Source organism: Coregonus lavaretus (genome assembly GCF_964263955.1).
Source record: "Coregonus lavaretus genome assembly, chromosome: 9".
Taxonomy (NCBI): domain Eukaryota; kingdom Metazoa; phylum Chordata; class Actinopteri; order Salmoniformes; family Salmonidae; genus Coregonus; species Coregonus lavaretus.
Window position 1 is genome coordinate 48,921,828 of NC_139996.1, and position 24,921 is coordinate 48,946,748.

Genomic DNA, 24,921 nt, shown 5'->3' on the forward strand with positions numbered 1-24,921 from the left:
AACTATTGATTTGCCCGTGTTGCATCATCTCCACAGTTTCTTGTCTTTTCCCTGGAACAAAGTTCACCTCTCCACAATGGCTACTATGAAAGAGAAGCCCTTATAATAATCCTCTCTAATCCTTCTCTCTTGCCCAATATACCACAACCAGAAGGCACATGAGAGCGACCGCCTACCACCGCAGTCATGTTTCTGTAAAATAACACCCACACAACCTCCACACAACCCAGTCTCACAAGGACGGACTAGACTCTATTGCTACATTCGCCATGGAAGGCCACTGCAGTTTCCATCGCTTCATTAAATAGTTTCATACAGACAGTATATTATAAATAAACGGGAGAAAACGTCAAATGTAATGAAACTGCATTCATTTAACATCCTTCTCTGCTGTGTTATCACAAAATATCATACTTCTAATACAATCTCTCCATATATCAATATATAATGTTTATACTGTATGTTTTAATTGAGTATTCATCTAATACAACCAACAAAGAAGATGATAAGGACTTCAGATATTTTTTAAGAACCATTACATCCAGCAGAAATATGGTAAATATAGAAATATCATCCCTTTGCCTGGTGCCTACAGTATAACGTTCACTTTAGCGTACACCCAGGCAAACGGTTAGTTATCAGAACACATTTGGACTCCATACCTGGAGACTACACGGACTAGACAAATGGTCAAGAACCCTCTACTTCTTCAAGGAAGGAGTCTGAGCTAAATGCAAGCATCATACTTCAGCTACTGAGGGAAATTATTCATAAAAGCTAGTTCTTTAAATAAAAGTGGCACCTTCAGGTGCCTCCTAAAGCTTCACAACAAGCTATGTGGTATAGTCCTTTTTTACTGTAACACCAGTTGATGTAGTTAGAGCACTGAGAAAGCCAAACATTATATTATAGAAAGCTGCATCTTACATAATATCTCCAAACAGGAGTAATATCTCATATCGAAAACAAAGCCTCAACTTAAGATACTTACAAAAATACTACCATCATACAACATTGTGCGGAGTCTGGGTACAATTGAGATGAACTAACTGTTCACCTCTTAACAGTTTTGGACTTATTTTGGAGAGTGTTAACACCTCAAAAGTGTTTTGGCACTTACTTTGGCCCTTTGGATGTGCAATTTTTAAATTGTATTTAATTTAGTTGAGTTTAAGACAATAAGTAAGACTGTTTTAAGTTTCACATGTTGAATGTGACTTAACTGTGCACCATCTTAATTGACTGGGAGTTGACATTTTTAAGATGGCACTTTTAGTTGGAAAGTGTTGTCCATTTTAGATGTTGATTTGGGTGCAGTATGATGGGAAAGCTTTGAAATAACTATTGAGAATTACCCTCATCACAGATGATCACAAAATGTGCGTGTTGGGGAGGTTATATGTGAAAATCAAAATTGATTAAGACCAAATCGAATAAAGAGGTGGTTTTATCGTGCAAGTATGTTGTTTAAAAAGAAAGCGTGCTAGAAACGAATGTACATCACACTTTTTTACAGCTACCATGGACCCTATATCAATGTTTCTGCCTGACATAGGTGGCTGTTCTCAGGTGACATTGACCTGTTGGAAGCCAGTACACCAACCGAAGACTACAGCAAATGCAATGGAATCTTACATCATGAGAGAGCAAAATGTAGAGCTGACAGAAGAGAAGGCTATGGGAGGATAGAGAGTAGCACAGGACCTCTCTCTACCTGCCAAAGATGGAGTGATGAGGGGAGGAGGGTAAAATAGCAAGGGGTGCAGAATTTAGAACTCAATCTTGCAGGCGGGGAAAGACTCGTCCTGCATGACCACTGTGCTGCTGCTGGCCAGGACCATAATGTTCAGGTCCTGCTGTTTTTCATGTGTCTGCTGGTACCAGTCCCGCGTCACCTCTGTGTCATGAGTAGGGATCAGAGTCACCTAGGTTAGAGAGAAGGAGGACATGTATGAGTCAAATCTACCAATACATCAATACATTGATCAAGCATTCAGCCCAGCCGGCAAAATTAGGCAGCATTACGTCATATCTTGTACTTAACAGTTTTTTCTGTTCAAGAATACGTCATATAAACAGATTATATCCATAAAGGAAAATAATTTTCCTGACAACACCAAGACGTCATGGGAAAGACATCATATTCTAGATGTTATCTGGTCAGATTACAACCAGATAAAGACATGTTTTGCCAGATGCTAATTAATGTTTTTCAAAATGTAATATTAAAAGCAGTATACAACCTGACGATGATGTCACAAAAGATGTCATACTGAATTTATTGCAACCAGAGCCATATATTTAGGGCGCGTTCGTAAATTCAATCTGGAGTGCCAGAGTGCGCTCTGGGCGTTCGTAAATTCAGAGCATTGTCAGATTGTTCATTCGTAAATTCAGAGCGTTTCGCTCTGAGCGTTCAGTGCGAACACTGGACGCTCTGGCCGAGGAGTAGGGTTGATCCGAGCGTTCGGACCTCACAACAGCAGTCAAGCACCCAAGCTAACTGGCGTTTGCTAGATTCTTAGCTACTTCCATACACAAATGCGAGAACACCTCACTCTGACCATTTTACTCACCCTAGCAGAGCTGGTTAGGCTGTTTTCATGTTATCCAGAGTGTTGGTGACTGTAACTGGCTGCTGCTGGCAACAATTTAATTACACTTTTTTGCCGACATTTACTGACACCGGCCATCTTCAACGGGTGTTGAGCGTTCGTAAATTAATCAGTTATTCTGCGCTCTGGCACACTCAGTGCTCTGAAATCAGAGTAGATAGCCAGAGTGAATTTACGAACGCACCCTTAGAGAGTTAGAACAATATTCAAAATTCTAAAAGTTGGCCTAATTCTAAACATTCAGTTGCATAGCATTGTTTCAATATTCCCCATGTAATGTTAATGGGGAGCTAAAATGGCTGCTATAGAATGTTGAAGTGTCATGTAAATGCATCATAATGCAGAAACTGCATTGGCCCAACTCTCTAAATACATGGCTCTGATTGCAACCAGCTTTGCCCACTGGAAGTATTGTGCGATACTCAACAGGAAATGTTAATTACATCATCGTCATTATGAACTGCCAGAATGCAAATTACTGTAGAACAACATTGACAGTTACATCGTGAATGTTACAATCTGACTGCTCATAAAATAATTACTGTATGTCAGGCTGTGGCTGTAAACAATGGCAAACATTGTCGAAAGCATTGTCAAGCATCTGTTGGCACTACCAAATGTGTAATTTCCCAATTTTACAAGTGATTCAGATCAATGATTCTGAATATATCTCGGTGGATCCTGAGATTAGCAGTGGTGCAGAATGCCTCCGCAGCAAGAAAGCACAGGCTACCCAGCGTCGTCCAGGGTAGGGGAGGGAATGGCTGGCAGGGATGTAGCTCAGTTGGTTGAGCATGGCGTTTGCAACGCCAGGGTTGTGGGTTCGATTCCCACGGGGGGCCAGTATGAAAAATAAAATAAAATAACGTATGCACTAACTGTAAGTCGCTCTGGATAAGAGCGTCTGCTAAATGACTAAAATGTAAAAAAAAAAAAAAAAATACATGTGTACTTACAATGTGGAAAAAAGTCAAACAACATTTAAACAACAGCAGAGACAGAGCGAGACAAAGAGAAAAAGAGTACCTGTAGATTGGAGCCCCACGCGGCCTTGCCCTCGAGCAGGGCATCCAGGACCCCACGACTGGGCTCTCCACCGGCCGGGTCATTGCCGCTTACCACGTAGTACGCAGCACGTACCCGCTTGAAGAACTCCTGGTCCACGTTCTTAGCACTGCAGTGGTTGGGCACGTAGGCCAGGTCCACATAGATTGGAGGACCAGGGGGGACAGCTGAACTAGATTTCTGGGAGTTTGTACCTGGAGGAGGAGGACCATAATGTAAAATTGTATAAGTCTCTAATGACTTGAGAATGACTAATGTGTTTTCCTCTGTTTGACTGGGGGATATTCAGACTTTAACAGTGCCTTGCAAAAGTACACTGCTCAAAAAAATAAAGGGAACACTTAAACAACACAATGTAACTCCAAGTCAATCACACTTCTGTGAAATCAAACTGTCCACTTAGGAAGCAACACTGATTGACAATAAATTTCACATGCTGTTGTGCAAATGGAATAGACAACAGGTGGAAATTATAGGCAATTAGCAAGACACCCCCAATAAAGAAGTGGTTCTGCAGGTTGTGACCACAGACCACTTCTCAGTTCCTATGCTTCCTGGCTGATGTTTTGGTCACTTTTGAATGCTGGCGGTGCTTTCACTCTAGTGGTAGCATGAGACGGAGTCTACAACCCACACAAGTGGCTCAGGTAGTGCAGCTCATCCAGGATGGCACATCAATGCGAGCTGTGGCAAGAAGGTTTGCTGTGTCTGTCAGCGTAGTGTCCAGAGCATGGAGGCGCTACCAGGAGACAGGCCAGTACATCAGGAGACGTGGAGGAGGCCGTAGGAGGGCAACAACCCAGCAGCAGGACCGCTACCTCCGCCTTTGTGCAAGGAGGAGCAGGAGGAGCACTGCCAGAGCCCTGCAAAATGACCTCCAGCAGGCCACAAATGTGCATGTGTCTGCTCAAACGGTCAGAAACAGACTCCATGAGGGTGGTATGAGGGCCCGATGGCCACAGGTGGGGGTTGTGCTTACAGCCCAACACCATGCAGGACGTTTGGCATTTGCCAGAGAACACCAAGATTGGAAAATTCGCCACTGGCGCCCTGTGCTCTTCACAGATGAAAGCAGGTTCACACTGAGCACATGTGACAGACGTGACAGAGTCTGGAGACGCCGTGGAGAACGTTCTGCTGCCTGCAACATCCTCCAGCATGACCGGTTTGGCGGTGGGTCAGTCATGGTGTGGGGTGGCATTTCTTTGGGGGGCCGCACAGCCCTCCATGTGCTCGCCAGAGGTAGCCTGACTGCCATTAGGTACCGAGATGAGATCCTCAGACCCCTTGTGAGACCATATGCTGGTGCGGTTGGCCCTGGGTTCCTCCTAATGCAATACAATGCTAGACCTCATGTGGCTGGAGTGTGTCAGCAGTTCCTGCAAGAGGAAGGCATTGATGCTATGGACTGGCCCGCCCGTTCCCCAGACCTGAATCCAATTGAGCACATCTGGGACATCATGTCTCGCTCCATCCACCAACGCCACGTTGCACCACAGACTGTCCAGGAGTTGGCGGATGCTTTAGTCCAGGTCTGGGAGGAGATCCCTCAGGAGACCATCCGCCACCTCATCAGGAGCATGCCCAGGCGATGTAGGGAGGTCATACAGGCACGTGGAGGCCACACACTACTGAGCCTCATTTTTACTTGTTTTAAGGACATTACATCAAAGTTGGATCAGCCTGTAGTGTGGTTTTCCACTTTAATTTTGAGGGTGACTCCAAATCCAGACCTCCATGGGTTGATAAATTTGATTTCCACTGATAATTTTTGTGTGATTTTGTTGTCAGCACATTCAACTATGTAAAGAAAAAAGTATTTAATAAGATTTTTTCATTCATTCAGATCTAGGATGTGTTGTTTAACTGTTCCCTTAATTTTTTTGAACAGTGTATTAATTCCCCTTGGCGTTTATCCTATTTTGTAGCATTACAACCTCTATTTTAAATTGATTTTTATTTGGATTTCATGTAATGGACATACACAAAATAGTCCAAATTGGTGAAGTGAAATTAAAAAAATAACTTATTTCAAATAATTATAAAAAATTAATAATGGAAAAGTGGTGCGTACATATGTATTCACCACCTTTGCTATGAAGCCCCTAAATAAGATCTGGTGCAACCAATTACCTTCAGAAGTCAAATAATTAGGTAAAGTCCACCTGTGTGCAATCTAAGTGTCACTTGATCTGTCACATGATCTCAGTATATATACACCTGTTCTGAAAGGCCCCAGAGTCTACAACACCACTAAGCAAGGGGCATCAACAAGCAAGCGGCACCATGAAGACCAAGGAGCTCTCCAAACAGGTCATGGACAAAGTTGTGGAGAAGTACAGATCTGGGTTGGGTTATAAAAAAAACTCTGAAACTTTGAACATCCCACAGAGCACCATTAAATCCATTATTTAAAAATTGAAAGAATATGGCACCACAACAAACCTACCAAGAGAGGGCCGCCCACCAAAACTCACAGACCGGGCAAGGAGGGCATTAATCAGAGAGGCAACAAAGAGACCAAAGATAACCCTGAAGGAGCTGCAAAGCTCCACAGCGTAGATTGGAGTATCTGTCCATAGGACCACTTTAAACCGTACGCTCCACAGAGCTGGGCTTTACGGAAGAGTGGCCAGAAAAAAGCCATTGCTTAAAGAAAAAAATAAGCAAACACTTTTGGTGTTCGCCAAAAGGCATGTGGGAGACTCCCCAAACATATGGAAGAAGGTACTCTGGTCAGATGAGACTAAAATTTAGCTTTTTGGCCATCAAGGAAAATGCTATGTCTGGCGCAAACCCAACACATCTCATCACCCCGAGAACACATCATGCTGTGGGGATGTTTTTCATCGGCAGGGACTGGGAAACTGGTCAGAATTGAAGGAATGATGGATGGCGCTAAATACAGGGAAATTATTGAGGGAAACCTGTTTCAGTCTTCCAGAGATTTGAGACTGGGATGGAGGTTCACCTTCCAGCAGGACAATGACCCTAAGCATACTGCTAAAGCAACACTTGAGTGGTTTTTAAGGGAAAACATTTAAATGTCTTGGAATGGCCTAGCAACAGCGGAACCCATCCAACTTGAAGAAGCTGGAGCAGTTTTGCCTTGAAGAATGGGCAAAAATCCCAGTGGCAAGATGTGCCAAGCTTATAGAGACATACCCCAAGAGACTTGCAGCTGTAATTGCTGCAAAAGGTGGCTCTACAAAGTATTTACTTTGGGGGGGTGAATAGTTATGCACGCTCATGTTTTCAGTTTTTTTGTCTTATTTCTTGTTTGTTTTACAATAAAGATTTTGCATCTTCAAAGTGGTAGGCATGTTGTGTAAATCAAAACCCCCAAAAAATGTATTTTAATTCCAGGTTGTAAGGCAACAAAATAGGAAAAATGCCAAGAGGGGTGAATACTTTCGCAAGCCACTGTATGTCTACGTAAATCAAGAGTAAATTAGAATGGGGAAGTGTGTGTCATAAAGTGCTGCGGAATGATTTTGAAACGAAGGTAGGCCTATTACATTTCTATTATATTTTTACGTAAATTACGTTTTTAAAGTTTCCTAAACTTTTTACAGGCGTGAAAGTGTCTACTACTGAATATGGAGTCATATCATCATATCTAAATATGGAGTCGTATCATCATACTTTATTTTTACCTACCCAAATTGCTCTTGACGCCGTTCACCAGGCCTTTCCCTGGAGCGTGTAGGTCCCCCTTGGATCCCAGGCCCTCAGACATCCACGTCAGTCTGGAGCTCCTTTCCGTGTCCCTCCTCCTCAGAGAGGCAGATCGAGGCAAGGAATCCTTGGAGGCCTGCTTCACAGGGGTGGTGGACCTCTTCCCCTTCCGGGCTGGGGACGCAGACTTAGGCTTGCCCAGGCCCTTCCGCAGGCTCTTGGTGGTCTTGTGGTCCTTCTTGAGCATTTTCTCTGTGCTGCTCTGGTTGTCAGGGAGGCCCTCTGGGTCCACCATGCACACATCAGGGTGAGGCGGGTGGGGGAGGGGGTCCTTCATGGGGGCAGGTGGGGGGTCGTGGGCCTTCGCATCTGATCTGGGCGAAGGGGGTTGGGGGCCCCCTCCTGTGGTAGAGGCAGATAGTTTATCCACCGGCAGGTGTTCTGCATCTTCATCCGAGTCCAGGTTCCCCTCTGCTGTAATCGACGGGCACTCCTCGGTCTCTGGAGGTACGTCCGAGTCCGACTGGGACGCCAACGAGTCGCTTGCTGATGTGGGGGGTGTCTCCTCTCCAGCTAGCACTACCCCAAGTCCAGTTGCCATGCCACCAGGAGGTATTGTAACTGGGTGCGATCCCTCTCCAGCTCCAGCAGCTCCACTTTGAATGTGATGTCGCTTCTGCTTGTGAGACCTCCTCTTGACTGAGTGTTGCTCACGGTCGTCTTCATCCCCCTCTGGAGAGTGGTCGCTCCCTTTGTCCTCTTCGCCATCATCGCTGGAGAGGGCGTGTGGACTGGGGTTGATGAAGGATGGGGAGATCTCCCCTTTGCGGTGTTTGAACTCACATGAGGAATAGCCAGGGGGGGAGGTGGAGGTAGCCTCCATATGCAAGTCAGTGGGGCAACTGGATTCTCCATCTGTTTTTGCAGATGCCTTTGTATGGTGGGCATGTTCTGCTGTGGACAGAGGGGTGGGCTCGCCTGTGGTTACCCATTCTTTTTTACCATATTCTTCCTCTGCTTCTTCCGCTTCTTCCGTTTCATACGCTTCTTCCTCGTCGTCTTCATAGCCTGGAGGAGGGGCACTTGGGCATGCGCCCGGCCCTTGTAGGAGTTCCCAGTCAGATATGCTACTCCTCCTCCTTTCGACCATCTTCTCTCCCTTCTTCATCTCCTTCTCTTTCTCATCAGTCTTGTCTTTCTTCTCCTCTGCCTTCCCGTCTTTCTCTTTCTCCTCCAACTTATTTTCCTCTACTTTCTCCTTCTCCTCTACCTTTTCCTTCTCTCCAGCCACCTCTGTCTTCTCATCCGTCTCTTTCTTCTCCTCCTCCTTCTGCTCTGGCATTTTGGTGTCCTCCTTTAGGGTCTCTACCTTGATCTCCTTATTTTCTTCCTCTTTCATTACCATCTTATCTTTCTCATCCTTTGTCTCTTTTTCCTCCTTTTTCTGTTCTGTTTCAGGCAGATCTGCTGTTGTGGCAAAAGAGGCTTTGCTAGCTCCACTGAGGACTTCTTGGGGACTTGTGCTAACCTCAGTAGGCCCGTTGGAAGAAGCTTCAGTTGACCTCTGGGGTTTTGTCACCACATCAGATTGGGACACTGTTGTGGTTGTACTGGAGTTGATAGTGACCATGTATGTCTCAGCCATGGACAACATGCTTTCTTCTTGCTCTGTCACTGCAAATTTCTGGCATTCAATGCGGCATGGAAGAGTACTGTCCTCCATTTTGCAAGTGTAGAACTCTTTGCTGGCTGCTGAGCCCTGGGATTCTCTGTCAGAAGAGTCAGCACTTTGCAATGGGGAAACCTCAAAGAAAGCCCCTGAAGTGGATATGGTTCCAGCGGGTTTGGACAGCTGGGAACTTGGTGGTTCTGAAGCTCCAGCAGACGTTATGGTTTTGGGTTCAACAATGCCCTCAAGTTTATGAAAGTTATCCGAGGTTTGACCCTCGTCCATCTCAGGGCTTGATGATGAGTCGTGTTCAGTAATGTCTTTGGCTGGAGTATCTAAGACTGGAGATACTTTTGTCAGACTGAATGTAGCTGTAGTTGTTGAGGTAAGCTTTTCAGATGCCTCTAGGTACTCATCCTTTAACATGACCCCAGAGGTTGAGAGGGTTGAGTGCATGGATGAGGAGTCTTCATCTTTGAATAAAGAATACTCAAAGGAAGCACCCTCAGAATCTGTCCTGTAGGGGCCACTAGACATTCTGACAGGGGTCTCTATCTCCTCCCCCAACTGGTGGCTGGTTGATAGAAAAGCTGAGGCAGATGAGAGGTAACACGAAGGAGCTTCCTCAGGTTTTCTACTAGTGGTATCTGGGGTTCTCTGCCTGTCAGCTTCAATATCTCCCTGACTGTAATGTTTATCTTCACTGGACTTGGTGGGCAAAGAGAGGTCAGGACTGTCAAATCTCTCCTCCTTTAACCCCAGTTGGCTGTCCTCTGAATACTCTGAGGATTCAGAAGGATATCCTCCAGATCCTGTTTGTTCTATTGCAGTGGAGCTGCCAGACTGGAGTGGCGAGGCCCCAACTACATTCTTCAAAAGGGAATCTGCAGTATCTGCCAGTGGAGGGCTGCTTGTGTTCATTGAATGGGAAGGTTCCTCCTTTTTGAGGAGGCTGGGTTCAGGTTCGGGTGAGAGGGTCTTCTTGTCCTCTTCCTTTGTCACAGGAAGTTTAGAAGTAGTGGTACCATCCAATGTAGTTTTACAGATTTCTTTTTCAGACTGCTCTCTCACGCCCTTCTCCACATCTAGATCACTGGCTTCTTCTTCTGCATCATCTTCATCATTATCATCATAATTCTCTCCCACCACCAGTAGCCTCTTATCTACACTGTCCGGAGTGTCTTCTCTCTCAAAATAGCCCATTGTAGATTTACTGGCGATAGAGCTGCCAATTTGAGTGCACTCAGACGCAAGAACATTATCGTCTAGGAGCTGTCCTGAATATGCGGCCAAGGGGGCAGCAGCGGCCCGATTGTCCATTTCCTTAGGCAAAGCTTGATGAGGTAACATGTCTTTTTCCGCTGGTGAGTAGCGACCAGAGGGAGAGTCTCCTCTCTCACTATCAGATGAATCCATATTGTCTTTCACTGGCTCATCTTTTTCTTTCTCTTTCTCCTTCTCTGTGGTCTGCTTCTCAGGGATGTCTTCAAAAGGCATGGCAGTAGCAGAGGCTTTGTCACCGGTGTTGGATTGACTCCATGAGGGAGAGGCTGTTTCCTTTCTGCCTGACTGGACTGGCAAATACTCCTCTGCACTGGGAGATGCTCCAGTCTTATCCTTCTCTCCTGTAGATGTTTGAGGGGCCGACCTGATATTGTCCTTCATTTCATCCTCAACCTTTTCAGGTTTATCTTCTTTGAGACTGAAAGCAAATGAGCATGGCTCCGCTAATGGGGTGGTTTTGTTGTCTTGAGTCTCTGTATACACAAAGCTGTTTTCCACATGTGGTGTAGATTGTCCCTCCTTCCGATCACTCTCTTCCTCTTGACCTTTCTCTTTGTCATTGTGTTCAGTGAAGGCACTTGAGCTGCAATGGAGGCTTCTCTCGCTCTCTGTGAAAGGTGGAGGGGTGTAATCAACTCTGCTGAATGACAGCGGTTCCTCTTTTTCCTCATCCTCTGAGTAGAGTGCAGCTGCACCAGCATCTGCCTGGCTATTTTTCCTATTATCATCAATGCCAATTTGTGTTGACCGATCAAACTCTCTAGAAACCTCACTGTCTTCTTTATAGTCTGATTCCTGTTCTTTTGAAATGGTATTTTCATAGGGTTCATACTTAGACACACCAAAGCCCAGATTTTCCCCTTGCAAGCTCACACTGACAGTCTCCTTCTCTGTTGTCATTTTGTCAAAACCTTCCACTTTTTCAGAGGCACTGTCTGCTTCTGTAGCATCAACGTGGCTCACTTTCTCGGGAACCTTCTCAGAATCTTTATCCAAGACAAAATATGAACAAGGTTGTGTGTGCTCTGGGGAAGCAACTTCCCGCTCTTTTTCCATTTCCCTCTCAGCTTCCTTGCCTGGTTTCTCATCTTCTTTTGGAGAAACATGCTTTGTCTTTTCATCTGTATTAGATGCTTCTTTGCTTGTTGTCATAGAAAGCAGCAGTGTTTCATGCTGGGTGGATTCCGTCACACTGGCCTGGCTATCGGTGCTTAATAGTGTTGAACCTATAGACTGTTTGTCTGTAGTGGTGGAGTCAGAGGCTGGCTCTACTTTGGTGGTAGGCATAGCAGAGACTGGCTCCTCTTTCAAGGTAGGGAAACCAATTGTGGACTCTTGGCTGGGATGGGGTCCTGATGTGGTCTCAGTTGTCTTGATGTCCTTTTCTAGTTCAGGGGAGAGTCTATGTTGTTGCTCTTTACGCTGCTCTTTGAGGTCTTTATCAGTAGAGGACTCCCGTTTTGGTAATGTAGACACAAGCCCAGTGGTCTGTTCAGAGTGGCTGTCCTTCATTTGGTCACTAAGCACATTCTCTGATGACTGAGTTGAGAGCAGGTCTTGAGAGATGATGTCGTGTTCTGATTGTCTAGGTTCCACTGACAAAGGTCTTGAGCCTGCACCACCCATGCAAATGGATTCCTCTTCATCTTCCTCCTCATCTTCCTCATCTCCATCTGAGTACTGAACCTGAAATGTAGATTCAAGCTTTGTCGCAGAAGTCACCTCTATTCTTTCTACCATTGTTGTCTGTATGCTGTGTTGTAAAGCCTCTTTTAGATCTTTCTCTTGCACCTCCTCTCTATCTGTCTCCCATTTCTCCTCTTTAGTAGGTTCAATCTCATGAGAATCATATTTTCCTGTCTCTTTCTTGCTCTTCTCATCTTTGACTGTGTCAGCTGTGTCATTTTCTTTTGCTCGTTCCTCTCCTTTAATGGGTTCAGCTTCATAACTTTCATCTCTATCTTTCTCTCTTTTCTCATCTTTGATGTCTTCGAAATCACTAGTATCTTCTTTTTCTTTCTCCTTTTCCATCTTCTGTTCTTTACTGACTTCAGCCACATAAGTATCATCTTTCTCTTTCTCCATATTTTCTTCCTGACTGACATCAATCTCAAAAAAAGTATTGTTTTCTTTTTCTTTCTTGACCCCCGTGGTGGATTCAGCCATATCATCCTTTTCTTGCTCTCTGTGCTCTTCTTTAGTCTGTTCACTGTCAAAAGTATCTCTCTCTTTTTCTATTTTCTCTTCTTTCATTGGTTCAGACTTAAGAGGATGTTCTCTCTCTATCTTTTCCTCCTTGAAGGGATCAGTCTTACAAGTGTCATCCCTCTCTTTCATCTCATCTTTCATGGGTTCAGCCACAAAATTATCTTCTGTTGTGGTGAAGTCTGAGGCTGTTTCCACTTTAAAGGTAGAGATACAAGAGCTTAGCTCGTCTTTAGAAGTGAATATACTCTCTATTTCTTTCTGTTTTTCTTCTTTCGTAGGTTCAGACTCAAAAGTATCATCTTTTTCTCCCTCCTTCTCTTTCTTCTCTTCCTTGATGGGTTCAGCTTCAGTGGTACCAACCTTTTCTGTTTCTTTCTTCTCTTCCTTGATGGGTTCAGCTTCATGAATGTCATCTTTTTCTTTCACTTTCTCATCTTTATCTTCCTTGATGGGTTCAGCTTCAGTGGTACCAACCTTTCCTGTTTCTTTCTTTGCTTCCTTGATGGGTTCAGCTTCATGAATGTCATCTTTTTCCTTCACTTTCTCATCTTTATCTTCCTTGATGGGTTCAGCTTCAGTGGCACCAACCTTTTCTGTTTCTTTCTTCTCTTCCTTGATGGGTTCAGCTTCATGAATGTCATCTTTTTCCTTCACTTTCTCATCTTTATCTTCCTTGATGGGTTCAGCTTCAGTGGAACCAACCTTTTCTGTTTCTTTCTTCTCTTCCTTGATGGGTTCAGCTTCATGAATGTCATCTTTTCCCTTCACTTTCTCATCTTTATCTTCCTTGATGGGTTCAGCTTCAGTGGTACCAACCTTTTCTGTTTCTTTCTTCTCTTCCTTGATGGGTTCAGCTTCATGAATGTCATCTTTTTCCTTCACTTTCTCATCTTTATCTTCCTTGATGGGTTCAGCTTCAGTGGTACCAACCTTTTCTGTTTCTTTCTTCGCTTCCTTGATGGGTTCAGCTTCATGAATGTCATCTTTTTCCTTCACTTTCTCATCTTTATCTTCCTTGATGGGTTCAGCTTCAGTGGTACCAACCTTTTCTGTTTCTTTCTTCTCTTCCTTGATGGGTTCAGCTTCATGAATGTCATCTTTTTCCTTCACTTTCTCATCTTTATCTTCCTTGATGGGTTCAGCTTCAGTGGTACCAACCTTTTCTGTTTCTTTCTTCTCTTCCTTGATGGGTTCAGCTTCATGAATGTCATCTTTTTCCTTCACTTTCTCATCTTTATCTTCCTTGATGGGTTCAGCTTCAGTGGTACCAACCTTTTCTGTTTCTTTCTTCGCTTCCTTGATGGGTTCAGCTTCATGAATGTCATCTTTTTCCTTCACTTTCTCATCTTTATCTTCCTTGATGGGTTCAGCTTCAGTGGTACCAACCTTTTCTGTTTCTTTCTTCTCTTCCTTGATGGGTTCAGCTTCATGAATGTCATCTTTTTCCTTCACTTTCTCATCTTTATCTTCCTTGATGGGTTCAGCTTCAGTGGAAGCAACCTTTTCTGTTTCTTTCTTCGCTTCCTTGATGGGTTCAGCTTCATGAATGTCATCTTTTTCCTTCACTTTCTCATCTTTATCTTCCTTGATGGGTTCAGCTTCAGTGGTACCAACCTTTTCTGTTTCTTTCTTCGCTTCCTTGATGGGTTCAGCTTCATAAAAGTCATCTTTTTCTGTCTCTTTCTCCTTCATGTCCTGTTTGAGGGGTTTTACATCAGAACTATCATTATCGTCATCATCCTCACCTTCGTCATAATCTAAGAAGCTACTCTCCTTCTCCTTTGGGAATTTAGCCTTACTGCACACGTTGGATTCTTTTTGTTGATGGTCATCATCTTCCTCATCACTGTGTTTGAGTATAGCCTTACCACTATAAATGTCTACTGTCAGAGATTCCTTTCCTGATACGGAAGCTTCATCTTTGCCTGTGACTGACTCAGAGGTAAGAGGAGTTGTCTCATGCTTCTGTTGCATCTCATCTTTGGAAGGGGAGAGACCACATTTTTCTTCCACTTTTGTAACAGGCAAGTCTTTTTTAAATGATTTCTCCACAGATGGTAGTGTGTCTGACTCAACATTCTTGATGTCAGCATCCAATTTTTGATTCTTATCCACTTTATCTTCCTTTTCTGCTTGATCTTTCTTTGCATCCTTATCTTCTGTTTTGGTGGCTGAATCATGAATGTCCTCCTGTGTTTGTTGCTCCAGTCCTGGGAAGCCCTGGGTCTTTTCCTCCACAGGTGACTGATGAAGAGGAGAGTGAGTTGGAGAGTGGGTTGCACTGGGGGGGCCAGATTGTGTGGGAGAGGCCATTCTCACAGTGCTATCGTCTGGACTGCAGCATCGCTCTTCACCTTCCGAAGTAACTGAGTCTGACCTAAAAGGCTTTGAGAAAGAGAGTGGTGGTGAAAGGGGTTTTGAAGGCACCACCGTTAAGATGTCTTCTTTGGACTTAAAGAGTTGTACCTCCTCAACTGGTAGGTGATCCAGCTTCAAATCCTGAACAGGTTTGGAGACAGGAGACTCAGAAGCAGGGAGCTTTTCCACATCCCTTTCTCTATCCTGGAGAATTTGAGGGGAGGCATAGCTCTCCTGGAGTTTTCCAAGGGAAATGTTAATGTTAAGAGTTTGGTCCTCATCTTCTTCCGCCTCTTCATCATGACTCTTGATGACCTTAGCCTCTGTCTTCAAATCAGAGATAACAAGCAGGCACTCTTCGGATGGAAGTGACTTCATGCACTTGTCTTCCTCTAAGGAGGATGTTGGTGAGATGGTCCCAGCAGAGTGTAAGTGTTCTTTCCCATGTGTGGCCTCAGTTGGAATCGCCAGGGGAACGCTATTAACAGTGTCAAGAAGCAGAGAGCTTTTGCCTGTTTCCTCAGTCTGAGGTGTAGTGACGGAGGCCACTGATTGGTCCTCTGCAATAGAGGTGGGGAAGGAGGACAATTTATCATACTCTGTGATGGATGTGGCTGAGGAAACATGTTCCTCCTCAGCCAAGGGAGCAGCAATGATGTTAGTGAATACCGATACTTGCTCCTGTCCAGAAATTAAACCTTTGGCTGTTACATCAGCCATAGCTGATGCTTGCATCTCCTTCATCCCATGGATGGTGTCAAAGGAGCCTGTCTGATCTGGGACAGAGATGTCATATGCGGCCACTTCGTATTGGAGGTTTAGTATCCTATCTTCAGCCTCCTCATGAACTTCCTCATCAGAGATGGTCTGTTCAGTTTCAGAGTAGCCGGGAATGGTTTCGTCTTGAATTAAGGAGATGGGCTCGGCTGCAAGCGTTCCTTGCAGTGTTGACACTATGTCAACTGTAGCGCCTCCCACATTTGAGATGTAGCCCTCTTCATCTTCCTCATCCTCCTCTTTGGCTTCAGCAGTATGTTTAACAGTTTTGCTTTCCTTGTTCTTGGCCAATGTTTCTTTCTCTCCCGCTTCAGGTTTGATTTTGACCTCTTCATCTGCTATCATGTCTAAATCTTCTACCTCTTCCAGCTCGGCCTTTTCAACAACATGTTCATCTTCTTCCTCTTTCTCCTCCTGGGATGGAGTCTTTCTGCTTTCCTCTTCTGTTACCGCCATAGCTGTGGGCTTTTCAGCTTTCTCCATTTCCTCCACCTCATGTTTCCTGTCTAGTTCGTTATCCTTCACATCATCTTTTGCATCATCTTCCTCCTCCCCTATCCCCATATCTTCCTCTTCCTGAAATGTTTTCCTCTCTGCAATCGGGCCTTCTTTTTCTTCTTCCTCATCATCTTCAACTGCAGCTCCCTCATCCTCATATAGTTCCACATCCTCTGCTTGTAATTCTTCTTTATGCTCTTGTGTTAATTTGTCCTCTTTGCTTTGAGATTCAGCTGTGGCTACTCCCTTCTCAGGAGACTTTGTGCCTGGTGGAGTTTGAGAGACAGTTTCCTGTTCTTTCTCCTCCTGGGTAGGGGATTCGGCCATGCTTTCCTCTGCTGGTGTCTTCACTGCACTCTCAGGTGGCTCTGATGATACCTCATCTTGTTTTAACTCCTCAAAATCCTTGGTAAGATCCTCTGGAGTGGAGGAAGCAGATATGCCCTCAACAGCCCCATTCTGTAGTGGCTCAGGCTGAATGGTCTCTGCTGCTGGTTCCTCAGGTTTGGGTTCAGCCGGCTCTGCCTTGACCGCTTTGACTTTGCTTTTGTCGGTTTTGGGTTTACTTGACACTTTTGCCCTGTGCAGGGTCTTTCTGACCTCTGGTGTGAGGGGTTTTAAGTCAGGTTTTGTTATCTTTCTCAACTCTGACTTAGACTTATCCTTTCTCTTGTCAACTTTGGGGTCTTTTTTCTCTTCTCTTTTAGCTGTGTCAACTTTCTTGACCTCTTTCTTTTCCTTGTCTTTTTTCTCATCCATCTTGGATGCCCTTTCCTTTGAATGTTTTTTCAAGGATTTCTCCTTTAAAAGTTTTTTCTTTTCTGCTACATCAATCTTGGATTTTAGTATTTTTGTGGGTTTTTCATTCTCTTTAAGTTTCTTCTCCTTTTTCTCTATCTTGTTCTCCTTTACAGAGTCACTCTTTGCCTCTGTGGCTGCCGATACCTCATCATCTGCTTCTTTCTTAGGGGCTTTTGTAGGCTTGGGAGATGATTTCAGACTTTCTTTGCTGTCTGTCCTTTGCTTTAACTTTGTATGTTTTACAACAGAGGGAGGAGCCCCTGAGGCTATGTCTTTTTGTGTGGCTACTGGGTATCGCAAGAAGTCAAGGTGCTTTAATTTCTCTAGCCCCTCCAGGATTTTGTTTTGTGGTGCGTTTCCAGGGAACAGCACTCTGACAATCTTTTCTGCAGGATTGGCAGGAAGCCACACAACTAATGCTGTAACTGATGTCAGGTAAGGTACAGATATTTCTCCCTCTTTTCCATTGGGAAGCACAATGCCTGTTTTGGCCTTGCTGTTACCAGCCCACTTCTGCATGAGAAACTGCATCTCCTTACTGTCCTTGACAGGGTTCAGAACATACATGTCTAACTTGCCCACTCCCATCTTATGAAAAAGAGTGAAGGGCTCAATAGTGTTGCTGACCAGTCTACAAAGAGGCTCCGGCTTTATTCCCAGTTTGTTGAGGTACTGCAACGTGAGGGAGGCCTCCTCGATGCTGCGCTTGACCTTTAGGTTTGATTCTGGCATACGTAGCTTTTCGGGTACATTGAAGAAGATCACACCAAGCTCTGGAGAGATCAGGTTCTTCATCCAGTCACTGTAGGTGGTGGAACCTTGTGACTGCTCCTCCTCCTGCTCTGCTATTTTCCTCTGAAGGAGCCCATTGATGCCTGGCAGATTGTCTGCACCAATGTGAGTGAGTAGAATCGAGTCGATGCGGTCCAAGTGTCTGACCAGCTTCCAGAAGCATGATTTCCGTTCAGAGCCTCCATCTACTAGGATGTTGAAGCCGTTGACCGCGAACAGGGCCGAGTCGCCCCTCCCCCCAGGGAAGATGTAGCAACAGGGCCTGGACAGTTTCAGGAAGCCTCCAGATGTGGGCGGCTCCAGGAGGTCAAATGGAGAAGGCACGTCCACCGTCTCGGAGATGTACTCCGTGAACTCTGTGACTCCCTCCATCTTGGGAAGCACAGGCTCAGGGTTCAGTCTGTACTCAAGGAACTCCCGTAAGTGCTGCTGCTGACCCAGGGAGCTCCAACCCACCTCCGCTCGGCAGGACACAGTGAGTGTGGCCCGCTGCTTGGGGGCTGCTTCGCCCAGCAAATCACTGACCTACAGGAGAATGATAGACGAGACAAGCCAAGGTTAGTGTTGATGTATAAAGATTGCTCAATGACATTGTTGTTTTCATTTTCATCCACAATTCCAGTTCATGTGGGGAATATAAAATATTTGTTTTTCATTGGTAATCTAATCATTAGAAACACATGAGCTTTTCAGTGCTACAAACTATAGTAAAATGCTAGGACAGGCTGTTCTGAACAGGATTTGACTGTTCTGAACAGTAATAGCTTACCCCAGGATCAGCAAAGACTTGTGAGAAGCTCTTATAGGTGAAAACCCCACTTTGGAGAAGCAGGTCACCGTGGTCTGCGTTCTGCCCACTCAGGACCAGGAGTTTGTGTCCTGCTGAGTCTGTGACTAGAGACCGGATCTGGGGCAGAGAACAAGACAGAGCAGAGTTATAGGAAACAGCACAGAACAAAGATTGTATCTTTTTATATGGGTTACACTATGAAATTAATCAAATGTATTTACATTTTGTTATGCCATTATCGTATGCCATTTTAAGCACGGTGAGAGAAAATAGTTTGTTTTCTTATAGGAAAAAAATGAAATGCATGACAAAATGTAAACAGATGTGTATATAATGATTGAAAGCTGGTTTAAATATAGTCCCAAATATAGTCTTGAAACACACCTCTGAAGCAACTGTATCCTCTGATGGGTTGACTAACACGACTGTCTCTAGGACATCGCTCTTGTGGTGGAGAGTCCTTTGTCCTACAGGGGCCAGAAAATCGAACAACATGAGGAGAGAGGCCAGACGTGTTTTGTCAACATCTTTCATATGCTTGCTTTGAAGTGTTCCTTTCAAATCCTTGTAGACATAACCAACATTGGCACAGGTCAACAACTTAAGAGGCTACTGAGAATCTTGCCAGAGTCTGAGCAGTCTGCCCCAAAGACATCCTGCTGGAGAGCATCCAGAGTTTATCTTTGAAAACCTTTTTGAGTCGGGAGATTTAGTACTCTGTACTGCATGGTGCCTGTATGTGGGGCAGACACTTAGAGACAGCCCACCCCACAGTGCGTCAAGGCAAGAACAAAAGTTGGAATAGGAAATAGGTCACCAATGTCTACTACTGGCTGTGGCTTGAAATCAGCGCTAACAGAGGTATAGCTTCTTAGAACAGAACAAACCCACTGGGCACACACTGGTTGAACCAACGTGGAATAGACGTTGAATTGACGTCTGTACCCAGTGGGAAGTGAAGAACAGCTACTGACATTTTCATGCAAGGGAATTGAGAATTGGATAATACCTAAAATAGAATGACATGGCTTTGTAACATATAAGCATTGCCTACTAATTGGTTGGTGATGTCATTGGAAACACTTATCTTCCTCTATCTTTTTCGCTAAAAAACATAGAAATGCGACATTTTCACATACGTTGATGTTGGGGTGGTGCTGGAGATGATGAAGCAGAATTTTTTCGAAATGTAAAATACCAGGCTTTTAAAATTCAATATTGGTGCACAATTTCTAATTCAAATATCAAAGGGATGCAAAAGTGACTCTTTTCATGGAACGACCCATTCTGTGTCAGCATTTCTACCCATTCAGTTCAGAGGTGTGACGATAAGCTTTTAATTCCCGTTTGTTTAAGCACCAGTGCAGACTAATAATAGAGCCAGCTAATAATAGAGGGAACTTGACTCGGCATTCCACTTGGTATCTCCTATACATCCCTTGAGTTTGTGGTCCTCTGTAGCTCAGCTGGTAGAGCACGGTGCTTGTAACGCCAAGGTAGTGGGTTCGATCCCCGGGACCACCCATACACAAAAAAAAATGTATGCACGCATGACTGTAAGTCGCTTTGGATAAAAGCGTCTGCTAAATGGCATATTATTATTATTATTATTTGTCATCCTGCGCCATTTTGGTACTGTATCTGCACTGTCAACTGTTTGCTGTGAAAGAGCTCTACAGAGGGTCGCTTGTGTTGCTTGTAGTGCTGAGCGATTCGTGTTTTTTGAGGTCGGTTCGGTTTCAGTTTGATTATTAAAAAATATTAATGGTTTTCGGTTTTGATTATTTGGGTTGAATGCTGTAACAACACAGAATAAAACAATTAATAAAAGTCCCATGATGGTAGTGACTGTCCATTACAGCTTATCACTTATTAACCATCATTTATTCACATTAGTTTACTTTAATAAAATGTTTCAGTTGTTGTGTATATTACATTTCTTTTATTTAATGACTTTATCAATTAATTCCAAGTCATCATCTCATCTCTATAGAGCTGCTGCATATGCTGTCTGACAAAATCACTATTTTGTAGTACTTCAAAGTAAATAAGGCATACTTTTATGACTGCTGAATTCCAACTATCAATCACTTAGATCATGTATTTTCAGGTAGAGATACTGAACCTCGCGAAACAAGAGCTGCTCTTTATATCCCCTCACGATTGCGCAATGGATTGTGGTTATTGTAGTGAATTACAACGTTTTATGCGCTAAACTATGTAGAATATTGGCCTGTTGGATACTACAACTCCCTACTACATCGCACAGTTCAGGCTGGATCTGATTTATCTCTAGAGAAAATGTGCAATGTGCGCATTGAGCTCACAGAAAAAAACAGAACGACATGGAACTGAACCGACGTGGGTCAATTAGTTGTTTAAAAAACAAAAAATAATCAACATTTCAGTTAATCGCTCAGCGCTAGTTGCTTGCCACATGCAAGTAGTGATTACTGGATTGTGGACTGAGAAAGAGGAGAGTCAAGGTAAAATAGTAAATTAGGGGATAAAAGGTACGGGCTTAGGTGGTGAGAATGACAACTTACATTTACATTTTCATCATTTAGCAGACGCTCTTATCCAGAGCGACTTACAAATTGGTGCTTTCACCTTATGATAGCCAGTGGGACAACCACTTTACAATATATCAAATTATTATTATTATTATTGTTTTTATTTATTTTTTGGGGGGGTGGGGTAGGGGGAGGGTAGAATGATAACTTTTATCCTATCCCAGTTATTCCTTAAAGAGGTGGGGTTTCAAGTGTCTCCGGAAGGTGGTGAGTGACTCCGCTGTCCTGGCGTCGTGAGGGAGCTTGTTCCACCATTGGGGTGCCAGAGCAGCGAACAGTTTTGACTGGGCTGAGCGGGAACTGTGCTTCCGCAGAGGTAGGGGGGCCAGCAGGCCAGAGGTGGATGAATGCAATGCCCTTGTTTGGGTGTAGGGAATGATCAGAGCCTGAAGGTATGGAGGTGCCGTTCCCCTCACAGCTCCGTAGGCAAGCACCATGGTCTTGTAGCAGATGCGGGAGTGTGCGGAGGAGCGGGGTGACGTGAGAGAACTTGGGAAGGTTGAACACCAGACATGCTGCAGCGTTCTGGATGAGTTGTAGGGGTTTAATGGCACAGACAGGGAGCCCAGCCAACAGCGAGTTGCAGTAATCCAGACGGGAGATGACAAGTGCCTGGATTAGGACCTGTGCCGCTTCCTGTGTAAGGTAGGGTCGTACTCTGCGAATGTTGTAGAGCATGAACCTACAGGATCGGTTCACCGCTTTGATGTTAGCGGAGAACGACAGGGTGTTGTCCAGGGTCACGCCAAGGTTCTTTGCACTCTGGGAGGAGGACACAACGGAGTTGTCAACCGTGATGGCGAGATCATAGAGCGGGCAGTCCTTCCCCGGGAGGAAGAGCAGCTCCGTCTTGCCTAGGTTCAGCTTGTGGTGGTGATCCGTCATCCACACTGATATGTCTGCCAGACATGCAGAGATGCGATTCGCCACCTGGTTATCAGAAGGGGGAAAGGAGAAGATTAATTGTGTGTCATCTGCGTAGCAATGATAGGAGAGACCATGTGAGGATATGACGGAGCCAAGTGACTTGGTGTATAGAGAGAATAGGAGAGGGCCTAGAACTGAGCCCTGAGGGACACCAGTGGTGAGAGCATGTGGTGCGGAGACAGATTCTCTCCACGTCACCTGGTAGGAGCAACCTGTGAGGTAGGACGCAATCCAAGAGTGAGCCGCGCCGGAGATGCCCAACTCGGAGAGGGTGGAGAGGAGGATCTGATGGTTCACAGTATCAAAGGCAGCAGATAAGTCTAGAAGGATGAGAGCAGAGGAGAGAGAGTTAGCTTTAGCAGTGCAGAGAGCCTCTTCGTGACACAGAGAAGAGCAGTCTCAGTTGAATGACCAGTCTTGAAACCTGACTGGTTTGGATCAAGAAGGTCATTCTGAGAGAGATAACAAGAGAGTTGGCTAAAGACGGCACGCTCAAGAGTTTTGGAGAGAAAATAAAGAAGGGATACTGGTCTGTAGTTGTTGACATCGGAGGGATCGAGTGTAGGTTTTTTGAGAAGGGGTGCAACTCTCGCTCTCTTGAAGACTTGGCCTGATATGACAGACAGTGTACACTTCTCATCCAAAATCAGGATGGATACTTTTGATTCATTTCCAAAATAGGAAAAGTTTGCATTTGAACAGCTACTCCCACATATCACTGGTTGTATGCTGTGAAGTGGCAGCTCAAACTCTCTGTGATTGGTTGGAGTCAGTCAGTTGACTCAGTAGGAGGAACAGAATCATTGGCTGATATAAAGCAAAGTGAAACCTCGTCTGAATGGTTGTGGTGCTAATGAGCTTTCGTTGCCAATTATAAAGTATGCTTTATTACTCTTAATTGAGGATGCTGGCTATATCATTACATAGAAATTGGAAACCGACCAGCACGGGCGTAAAATAAAATAAAATTAACAAACATTTCTGGATGTTGTGGTAACAATTCAGAGACATTTTGGAAGAAAGGCACACCAACCAGAGGATACAGCTCACTTGATTGCTGTTGCCATGGAAATGGACCGAATTGCTCATCATTACCCTGACCCGGCCTCTGTGTTTTACAGTGAGACGCATTGCAGCATTAGTCTGTGAGAGAGGAAAGGAGATTGGACCTGGGGCTTCAGGCAAACTGACCACTGCTACAGAACTGATCAAATGCTGCTATTTTTTATTTTTTTTATTTAACCTTTATTTAACTAGGCAAGTCAGTTAAGAACAAATTCTTATTTACAATGACGGCCTACCGCTATTAGCAGCAGGAAGAAGCAAACTGTTAGTATGGTCCCAGATTTGTTTGTTCTGTCTTGCCAATTAGCATAGAAGCTGGTTAGACCACATAAACAGATCTGGTACCAGGCTAGGCAAACTATGAGAGAGACAGCGAAGTTTTACTGTATAGGCCTACTATACATTCAGCAGTGAGGTACCAAAAGAGAACCCCGTTCACTAGAGCATAATGGAAGAGCAGTTGATGAGAGTTCACCCACTTCAGCCTAGCTGCCCACAGACTGTGGGGAAGAAGACTCACTGCATCGTGACTAAGCCATTGACTACATCAGTTAGTTTGGATATCTTGCAGTATAAGAGTACAGATTATGGGGACGTTGGGGAATATACAAAACATGGGCGTAATGGAATATGAGAACAAAGGAATATCAGACCCAGGCAGAATAAGGATAAGAAGGATATCATCTATTCCCAGAGAGACAGCATGTCCCTTTGCCCTCCTGATGTGCTTTCTCAAGTGAAACAGAAGAGAGGAGACTGCATCAGCAGCTAGTGCCTGCAGGATGACCCCTCTCTGACATTGCAGACTGGTACATTGTGATACTTGAACAACAAAGAGTCTATGTCAAGCAGGGGCTGGTCAGTCCAGTAAGTAGACAGGTGAATAATACCCTACAGGAGAGAGACCTAAAAGAGGCTACCATTGCTTTCACTTCTCAGCAAGACAGAATCTAGTGATGACAATGCTGGTTATAACTCTCTGGTTCATTATTCAGAAAAGTAGATTGCGAAAACAGCAAGAAGTTAAACAGGAAGGTTTACTTCATTATATAACATTAGAGTAGGAGACCACTGTAAGTAGCAACAATACTAAACTGAAGAACGGCACACAGTAGAATTTACAGTAAGTGGGCCTTTGTCATTGGTACCAGTAAGTATTCAGATAAGTATATTCAGATAACAGAATAATCAGAGTCAAATGTACAGAACATCAGACGTAATTATATATCATTCAAAAACTCCAAAAGCCATGGAGAGTATAGACGAAGATTAGTCAGTTAATGATGTAGGCCTAAAGCATATCCATCTACCTCCATCCACTATGATGAATAATATAAACACTGTAAAACTAAAGTCTCAATCCTCAAGACCGCATCTGTAGTACCCTACATGTCAGACAGCTCTGTTTCTCAGCTTTGCTGTTTTGTTTAAACAGTCCTTTTGAATAGCAGAATGTTCTGCCAAGTTCCCCTCCTCTATTCATCCCTCTGGCTTTTCCTTTAACTAGTATCCCAGAAACAAGAAAGCATCCCACTTCACGGAAACTGACATCCCACCATGTCGAAAATCCACAGTCTTACTATATTTTAGCTATATTTTGTAATTATTTTTTGCTTTCACTTACTTAGCTAGCAAATGTAGCTAGCTAGTTTAGCCTACTCAAACACCCAGCTCAAACAGAGGGATGCTATGACTATCCAACACTGGAACTCTTCTAAGTCAAGATAAGCTTTTGGTTTCACTAATTTATTGCCACCGGGGCCCCCTGGTGTAACTGCTAAACTGCTTACTGACTGTCCACTGTGCTAACTGTGTTTTCTT

The 24,921-nt window shown here is 44.3% G+C and overlaps 1 protein-coding gene across 1 annotated transcript in view; it reads right to left on the minus strand.

Moving 5' to 3' along the window:
* Positions 1-1,769: 1,769 nt before the first annotated feature.
* The window catches only part of map1ab (microtubule-associated protein 1Ab), a gene marked incomplete at both ends in the record, with an annotated part of 86,013 nt that continues 62,861 nt past the window's right edge, over positions 1,770-24,921 (minus strand). Inside the window, 5 exons of the mRNA XM_084169323.1 lie at positions 1,770-1,925; positions 3,642-3,874; positions 7,341-18,270; positions 18,515-18,652; positions 18,920-19,002. Of these exons, the coding sequence (XP_084025449.1) occupies positions 1,770-1,925; positions 3,642-3,874; positions 7,341-18,270; positions 18,515-18,652; positions 18,920-19,002 (11,540 nt within the window). The remainder of the gene's footprint in view (positions 1,926-3,641; positions 3,875-7,340; positions 18,271-18,514; positions 18,653-18,919; positions 19,003-24,921) is intronic.